Source organism: Parasteatoda tepidariorum, chromosome 9 (assembly GCF_043381705.1).
Source record: "Parasteatoda tepidariorum isolate YZ-2023 chromosome 9, CAS_Ptep_4.0, whole genome shotgun sequence".
NCBI lineage: Eukaryota > Metazoa > Arthropoda > Arachnida > Araneae > Theridiidae > Parasteatoda > Parasteatoda tepidariorum.
The window spans coordinates 20194646-20204622 of NC_092212.1; the positions used below are offsets into that span (position 1 = coordinate 20194646).

Here is a 9977-nt window from a genome sequence, read left to right on the forward strand (position 1 = left end):
AACATTAGGAGGTTCGTCACCTGCATACATCCCACTAGTTTATTTCAAAATTGGCGAGTCACACTTCCCTAGTTTCCCTTGTTAGATTTCAGAACTTTTACCAACCAATTTCATTTTTCGTTATTTACAAGGCAATTTTTTTTCTTTTCGATGTTAGAAATATTCTTATAAAGGTTTCAAGAAATTTAAAAAAAGAAATAAATGATTTGTAAATTATTTAATTTTATATTAGTTTCGAAATTCTTCTTTATTTGTTCTTTTACCATTGTCAGTGTTTGCAATATTTGTTGATTAATTTAACATTCCAATTCAGTACGGCGAAAATTACCCGTTAACAGAATCCAAATATTTACAACTGGTGCTTTGATAGGTTGAAATTGAATATTCATGGGACATGGAGCTTTTAAATATTTATTATTCCAACAGCAACAAAACAATATTATTTATTCGTAAACTGTTCATTCATGAAATATTTATTCAAGATTGTGATGAAACAAAACAGTTCAATAAAGCTAGCAACCAAAACAAAACGAAAATCAATTAGTACCATTTAAAAACGATTTACGATTTTGATATATGTAAAAAAATAAGCACTAAAAATCGTTGAGTAGAATCTTTCTTTACTAAACTGAATCAGTGTCTGGTAGAAAAAATGACGAATGATTTAACCTTATGGCAGTTTATGCATAATTAAAAAAACACATATTTTAAAGTACTTATTTTTTATAACAAATAAATGATTCAGATATTATATAAAATGCCGTAAACTAATTTATGCGAATCTTTAAAATTCAGAAAAAAAACGCGACAATGAATTTTTAAATGTTTTTATGAATAGATAACAAAATAAATGAAGAATGACAAATTTCATAATAAAAAAAACAATTTTTGAAATTTAACTCGGAGAATTGTTTTTCGTATAATTAGGAAATTTCCTATTATTAAGAAATTAAATTAAAGCGTAATTAAATTATTAATGTTTGTAAAAAAAATTTATGCTAATTCATTAATGTAATATATATCTGAATGAAATGTTACTTTATGTTTAATGTGTAATATTCTAGTTCAACAAATTGCATTTTTTTTACGAAATATGACTTTAAGTTAAAGTAATATCATTTTTTTTAATCATTTTTAACCACATGCTTTCTTTATTTTTCAGATTATTTTTAAAATTTAATTCCAACTAAGAATATCAGAATGACATCAATTTTTTAAAGATAAATGTAAATAAGCTTAATTAAAAAAGTAATTCCTTTAAGTAAGAATTTCTAAATATACTTGGGTACTTATTTTGTCAATTTAATGACTTAATATACATTTGAAAACTTGCACATTTTAAAAAAAAAAACATAGATTAGTTTTTTAATACAGGATGTTGTAATTAAATAAACATCTTTCTATGAGGTAAGTATTTTTTATCAATTCCATTTTTATTATTTTTTGCGAGAAAATTTAATTTCAGAGCATCGGTGATAATTATATACAGAGTATAGTACTGCCATGTTTTATCAAAGAATTTATCATGTTTAATCAATTAATTTATCAGTAATTAACAATTTACTTCAGCAAAACACAATGTAAAATATTTTTAATACTGGTTGAAACTATTAAGATTTCCTTTAAAAAAATTTTATTCATTTATCTATTTTTAATTACATTTTTTAAAACACTTTTAAGCATTTTTTAAACATATTTCAATTATCTTATTTTGTATCATTTAGTCAGCTTTGTAGTATAGTTTAATATGATTTTAGTATACTTCCAATTAAAAAGAAAGGAATTTTATGAAAAGTGCAGTACAATACAGTGTAATAATGCTTTGAATCAGCAAGATAAAAAAAGTTCTGTGGAAGGGAAAAGCAGAAAAAAACTATTTTAATTTAACATTAGCTAAAAACATCAAAATTTTTTTGGGTGCAGGGTATACAATATGAAGCTGAAATGCGATTCATTACAACATCAATCAACCTGTAAAAAAGAACTTTTCTCCATTCTGGTTTTTATGCTTTTCATACCCCCGTGCTCGTCTTAGGTTTAACAGATTTCAATTGCATGCTTGTTTTTTTTTCTTCGTTAAACTATTAATTTGCGATCTTCTTTTATTTTATATTAATTAATTTGTCACCACCTTTTTAATTTTTTGATAAAGAATAAAAATTACAGGTAATAGATGCATGTAGGCAATAGAAATACAGGCAATATATACATGTAATTCTTATATTATTATCTATTATTATTTGTACATACCATATAGAACTACACAGAAATATATACACATGCATTTAAAGTGACTAATGAAAATAAATTGCTATGTGTCATAAAACAAAATTTGGAATGACTAATTCTAATGAAAATTCAAAATTTAAAAAAAGCACATAAAATGTAAATCGTATATTAATTGAAATATTTTATGAGAGAATTTAAATGCGAGAAAGTGTATTTAAATTGGTACATAAATTTTCTCTAGCTTTACTGAACTTCTTGACTGAAACATAGTTATTTTCACTATTTTGCTTTTCTCACAATAAAGAAAATAAACGAAACTATTTTTAAAAAAGGTTATTAAGTTGTAGAATTTAACAAAATAATTGAAATGCCCTCACTGATTAATCCTTTATCTTCAAGGCTTAGAACTAATTCCTGAGAGATATTTTAAACTTTGGAAATAATTAAGTATCTGGATAACATAGAGATATTTTATATATTAAAAATGTCATTTGATTTGACGAAGATACCAAATATATTTTCTTTGATGACAGTAAAATAAAGTTTTTATATTGACATACCATTTGCTTTTTCTAAAGAAGAATTACAATGCAGAAAAAAGAAGTTTCATTATGATTTTCTTCAATATTATAACAACATATATAATATTATAACAACATTTATATATAACAACATATTTAAAATTTATTATTAATCTATAAGGGTGTCTAACAAGTATGAAATAAAAATGAATTATGCACTAATTAAATTAGCTAAATTTTAAAAATGATTTATCCTGCAAAATTGAGTTAAGAGATATTTTGCTAAAAAATACAAAAAAAAAATAAAACACTATAATTAAAATGCAAATGCATATATGTATTTCAAACAGAATGTCATATAAGGCTATGTACTATTTCTTACCCGTATTTTACTTAAAGTGATGCTGATTTAAAAACTCTTTTCTTCGTCATAATTTTATAATTTTATTTCCAGTTTCTAATAATTAAATATTTCTAAAAAAATTTTCTAAAAAAATCTTTTAAAGATAACTACAGGAAATTTAGCTTTCCTTTTATTATAATTTAAAGATATGAAATTTAAAAAAAAATATTTTTTGGCTTTGCATTATAATTTTTTAAAAGGAAAACAAAAATAAATAAAAATATGATCTAGAGTCTCCGAATTTTTTTAAAAATTTATTTAAAACTGAAATGAAAGAAATGCCGCAAATAAGATAAATAATCGACATTTTATACAAAATTAATGAAAAAATATTGAATCATAATGTTTTCAATTTTATCAAAAGTAAGAAATTTAAAGATTTTATAGTTTATTTTTTTAAAAAGAAAATGAGTTAGTAACATTTTTATATATATTTTGCATGGCACGATATTAAATATTGAAAAAAAAATCAATGACTGTCTTTTTAGACATTTTAAAAAATGTGTTCCATACTTCAACTAAGCATTCAATGAATTAAAATTAGAAATCGATATAATTTCAGTCTTAAATGGAAAGAAACAGCAACTTCTGAAATATTTAATATGATTGGGTGAACATTTGTAGCTATTTACAATTTAATAACGAAATTGGTTATGAAATATGCAACAAATATTTCAGAATCGTGCAAGTTAGCCACTAAGTTATTTTTTATTGCAATTAGTTTTGAAAGAAAATTAATTTGATAAAATTAATATGAATCAAAAGAAGACACACCGATTCCGCTATCTGTGAATGTCCTATCTGTAGAATTTTACTTTAAAAGTATTTTATTCGGTTGTAAAAATAACTCCTGTTCAACTCCTGTAATTAAAATTGCTCTCATTTACACTGGCTATAATTTTATCGACTTAGTTTTTTTTACTATGGATTATTACTTTTTTTAATTAAAAACTGAAGAAATAAAAGAAAATCATTTTTATATTGATATTAAAGAGTAAGTTTATCATCGTAGTGGGGTGAAAAAATTGAGAGGATATTTTTAATATAATATAGGAAAATTTACTGTTATAATATTTCTTCCTCTTATTCTTATATAACAGAGATATATGTTAAATTTTTGAAATTGAAAAATTACTAAAAATTATTTGTAATGCAGTGTTTGCTTTGAAAATTCCTTTTCAGAAACTTTAGTACTAGATCTTTAGTCTTCCCAGGATGCGAAAAAGTTTACATAAGGTGAATCACGGGAAAAGAGGCCATTTATTTATTTTTTAAAGGTAATTAGGCTGAATTCGATTTCATGTACTTTAAATTTCCAGACGTTCTTAAAATATGAAAATCTAAATGTGAATATGTTCAATTACCTACACTGAGAAAAAATTATTGTCAAAACTACCAAACTGTAGCAGGGTTTAAGCTGAGTCTAGAAATTCATTAGCAAAAAAGCTAAAATCTGAAAAAAAGTTTTAGCAAAATGCCATTAGGCTTATAAAATTACTTTATATCAAACAAGTACTGTAAGTTATCTGTCAAAGAATAGCTTAATGTACAAGAATATCAAAAAGAATACCTATAACAACAAAAAAAAACACATTTATTATTTATCAAAACATTTTGGTTTATAATTAATCTTCCTTTCTTTCATGTTTGCCCATTTTACAAATGCTTCTTGAAAGTTAAATGCACTTTCAGGGCCCTCAATATTAATCATTAACAAATTGTTTACATGGTTGATTAACAACCTGTTTCGAATATTAGTTTTAATCAAATTAAGGCAGCTAAAGCCCCTTTCACAGTCAACAGTGTGCATTGGTATTGTTGCACAATACTCTATAACAGAAGTTATTAATGGGTACTGTTCAGACACATCATTGGTATATAAAATCTTGTCTGATCAATCCTTCTTGTTTGATCAAGTTTTTTTCATGGATGTTAGCGTCATGGTTTTTCGCGGAAGCTTTTTTTTTTTAATGGAATTTAGTAAAATCCTTTAGCAAAAATGCGAAAATGCTTTGTTGAATTTTAGCATTTTTGTGGGGTCTTTTCGCATTTTGCGAAAAAAGCTACCGTAGCGGAAACCCTGAACTGTAGTAAATTTTACAGTGCTTCTAACTCTATGGGGCTATCAAAAAGCTCGGTGATTTTTACCGAGGCATTTTGATAATGATTTTGGTAAAATTAACAAAAAAAATATATATAATTATTTTATCATAATAGCTTAGAACATATTATAAAATTTAAAATCGATAAATATTATTTTTTCAGTTTTGTATTTTTTGTTAAATGAGTGTTAGTAGGAACAATAAATTAGAAAACCAGAATAAACGGTTAATCGTAACGATATGAACAGAGGAAGTACCGATTGAATTGTTTAAGTACCTTTTTTTGTTACAATTATGATTTTATTTACGAAAAATGTCATTACCATACAATACGGTAATTTTACCAGAATTCTTTTTCTCCGTGTAGGCATCACATTACATTTCTTGAGTTTCGCACAAAGAATAACTTATGAATAAACTTTTATTATTAAAACGTCAACTTTCTTTTTTAACTTCTGAGCATTATTTAAGAAAAAAAAGCATTATTCCAAAACTCTGTGTAAATAATGTAAATAATATAAAAGTGTATTGAAAAATTTTCATTTACTTTCAGTTAATTCACTAAAAAATGTTGTACACCTCTACTTTCCCACTCTTATATTTTTTTCCAAAAATAAATTTGACATTCATCACTACGCATCCAACATATATCAGTCCATAATAGACATAACACTTTGTTTTGCTTATTATGCAACTTCGTTTTGAATTCTTAAAAATAATTCAATTATCGAGAAATATGTTTCTCTAAAACGTTGCATTTAAGAACGAATTTCAAAATTTTCCATACTCATTTCTAAAACGCTTAAAATAACACAAGAATATCGCAAACAAAAATATGTAGTTCCCAAATTATATCACAAAACATTTTGGAGTCTATTAATGAAACAAGTTAGTTTTTGTTGTAAACTTAGTTCTTATTTGCATAATGAGTCTATTTTAATTTTATTTATAAATTATTTTTAAGGTATTCTGAGCATTGTGTAATCGATTAAATGGCAGTTATTTCGTGATTTCAAATATATAAATTGAAACTTTCTTGTTGATATATTTTTTTTTGAATTTTAAAATATTTAAACATAAAACTTACTTTGAATGTTTGAGATAATTTAATAATGTTTTAAATCAAATCACATTATTTAAAATTTCTCATTAAAGAAAAATTCGTATTTCGTTATATAGAAAATTTAAGATTTGTAACATTGTTGTTACATTATTATATTCATTAAAAAATTTTACAAAATTTCAGAAGAACACTTTTTAAAAATGTTTTTAGAATACCTTGCTTAAATCAGGCTGTCTTCCTAGAGCTTCATAAACAGTATCTGAACAAGAAACTTGCAGAGCAGCAGTCACAATTAAGCTCAAGACCAAACATAAACGCACAAATTCCATGATTAATGTGTGCGCGAAGTTAGAAAGTTTAAACCGAAACTCTCCGTATAACCATGTAGGTAAAACTTTTTACTCCAAAAACTTTTCTTCACTAAAAAACTTTCACAACATTTTTGAGAAATATCCCGTGAAAAGTTTTCACAACTAGAGAAAACAACTTTAATCCAGTGATACTCCTTTACTCTTTAAAGTAAACTAGTAGATTGCTTTTCCTTCTTTTCTTTAAGTATTGCAGAAAAGTCTCCGAACAGGTAAAGAAATAACCTTAAAAGGATTTGGATCTGGCGGAACACTATTCTTCGCACGACTCCTAGCTCCGCGAGTGGTTCTTCTGTATTGGGAATTCCTATACCCCTCCAGGGTTGCCATTGAGTATGTGTTTGGCGATTCTCCGCCAACAAAAAGAGGATTTTCTCATTTGTTTACACCTACTTTAGAAAGATAGTGATCGTCGGAGAAGAAAAGTTAAGCAATTTCTCAAATATTGCCAAGGGATTCTTTTTCATTCTTCATAATAATTACTTCATACATAATGAAATATTTCTTCCGTGGCTCTGAAAATAAGTAAACAAAATGCAAAAATAAGCTTTTCTTCCGCAATAATTAATTTTTAACTCAACTGATAAATGGAGAGTTTGACACTAAATGAGTAAAGGTGAAGATGTGTTCTTTCATTTATTTTTCTTCATGAAATAAAATATTTATGGTTGGGAGACATGGAAGCAGATTTTTTTCTAGCATTCCTTTTATCGGTATGGAAATAAATTGTCGGTAATGGTGTAATGCATCTTTGTTACGAAAGAATTTTGTCGCCAACAAGTAAGGATGAAATATCCTAAGAGCTAGAGTAACAGCTAGGGTGAAAGGGAAAAACAAATGGTTTTTGATGAATATTTGAATGTACTCAATGTATTAAAATTTTTGGTATGGATAATATTTTTTAAACACTAAACTCTCCATACCAGAATTTCAATTAAAATATATGGCAAATACTAAATGTACTAAAATTACTAAATATGAACTAAAACTTTCTAAATTACGGTGTGGGTAGTATTTTTCAATAAACTGTATAATTAAAATACTCTCCATACCAGAATTTCAATTAAAATATATGGTAAATACTAAATGTATTAAAATTACTAAATATGAACTAAAATTTTCTAAAATTCTCATATGGATAGCATTTTTAAAACACTGTATTATGAAAATACTCTACATATCAGAAATTCTGCCAAAATTGTTAGTAAATACTAAATGTACGAAAGTAACTAAATATATACCAAAATGTTCCGAAATTCTGGTATGGATAGTATTTTTAAAACACTTTAATATTACTGAAGTGACCAAATAATTTTCACTATACATTTCTTTTTACTTTTTTTTTTATCTTTTCGAATTTAATTAACCTTAACAAACTATTAATTTCCTCTTCATTCTTAATACATGGTCGTCTTTGAATAAATTTAGTTATTGTCAATTTCAAACTTTATACTTTGATTACAGACCAATTATTAAAAATAATTAGCATAGATTATTATCAATAGATGCATTTTATACACTGATATTTTCATTTACCTTTTGAAACGATATTAAAATTTATAAACTTAAGATTTCACAAATTATCATTCAGCAATAGATCTGATGATATACATACATATATAACTTTTGAATAATGATCAAATAATTTTTATTTAAAATGGCGCAGGATTTTTTCCACTCTCTTGCCACAGTTGTTGTCACTTTCTCTTTTATTACTGGTATAATTGCTTTAAATTTCTTATTTCAATGTTAATTTGATTTTTTTATGATAATATCATATTAAACTTTTCAAGTTTCTTATGAAAATTTCTTGCTTTCAATTTCCTGTCCAAGTAAATTGACTTGTAGTACTTTTTCCTACAGTTCCTTTTCTATTACTCTTTCACTAAGTTACCATTATTATGGTAACTTTATTTATTGACTTTTAGCTTACGTATTAAGTTTATTAAAAGAAATGTAGGTAGGAATCATTTGTATTATTAAAATTTAGTAATTTGCAATGCAAGAACATTTAAAGTTTAGCTTTTCTAATAGCCTTTCCCCTCTGTCTTCTTTTTTTCAGGCTGTTACTAACATTATACTGTTACAACTACTAAGCTTTATTTTTCTATCTAATTTAACAAACAAGAATTTATTTATTTACTAAGAACATTTGACTCAAGTGTAAGTTGCATACTGTTTAAAAGAACTTATTCTTTTATTAAAACACATTTGAGCATCAGTTAATTAATAACATAAGTTAAATTTTATTTATTTATTTACTTATTTTTTACTTTATGTTCCAAATCAAAATTTGTACCACTGTTTCAAGTTTTATGGACAAGAAATAATTAAAAACTGCTGAAATTTCTATAAGTAGTAATTCGAATATTTTTTGAAGAAAAATTTTTCAAATGCAAAAAATTTTGAAAATGACCCACATATTGAATTGTTACCACTTACAGAATTTAGTAGTATTACGTTTTACTACTATTATATCAATTTCTTATTCATAAACTTTAATTTATTAATTGATGATGATTTTACAATACCGTATCTTAATTATTTTTAACCGTATCTTGATGATTTTACGATATTAAACTTATTTACGAAATATATCAAAGAAATATTTAAGCATTTTAGATATGTTACGTATTATTGCGTTATATGTATTTATTGATAGCAATGTTTGAATTTTTATAAACGTTTCCGTGATTAATTTATATTGGCATACTGTTTTTTTAGATAATAAATATAAACATTAAGAAAAATACAATCGAGTGATAACCGGTTACTATCTATAAGAAGAATGAATATCAGTTCTTAAATGAAAAAATATTAACATGGATTAATTAAATATTCATCATTTAATAAGAACTAGAATAGTTAAAACTGAATATTTGCTTTCTATTCCATAGCGTTTAACTAACAGCTGCAATCATACAATGATTGTTTCTTGATGTTTCAAATTTTTTATGTCAATCAGCATTTAAAATAAATCTGCCATAAAAAAATCCTTTTACACTAACTTCACTGATTTTATTTCTAGGACACTAAGATTTCAAGCAATCCACCTCAAGTTCCTTTATATCATGATGATTGGGTAAAGAGCCACAATGGCCTAAGTCACCCTGGCTACTACTGGTCACATTTCTGAGATCATATTTAAACGTTAAACTAGCAATGTTGTAATAAGAAATTGAAAATGAAACATTTTATCTGAAACAAAATAGCTTGATATAGCATTGTAATGTAATAGTACTTTGAAAAATAAAACGTAAGTTTTGTGAAAAGCAAATTGTGTATTTATGA

General features: G+C 25.0%; 1 protein-coding gene across 4 annotated transcripts in view; it reads right to left on the minus strand.

Moving 5' to 3' along the window:
* LOC107437726 (fasciclin-1) overlaps positions 1 to 6987 on the minus strand; it is a 480484-nt gene extending 473497 nt beyond the window's left edge. For 3 of the 4 annotated variants that reach the window (XM_043039552.2, XM_071184976.1, XM_043039553.2), the window contains exon 1: positions 6534 to 6986. In XM_043039552.2, the coding sequence (XP_042895486.1) occupies positions 6534 to 6647 (114 nt within the window). In that variant the 5' untranslated portion in view covers positions 6648 to 6986. Of the gene's footprint in view, positions 1 to 6533 lie in introns of all 4 variants that reach the window. The other variant, XM_043039551.2, reaches the window with a different exon arrangement.
* Between the last annotated feature and the right edge of the window lie 2990 nt (positions 6988 to 9977).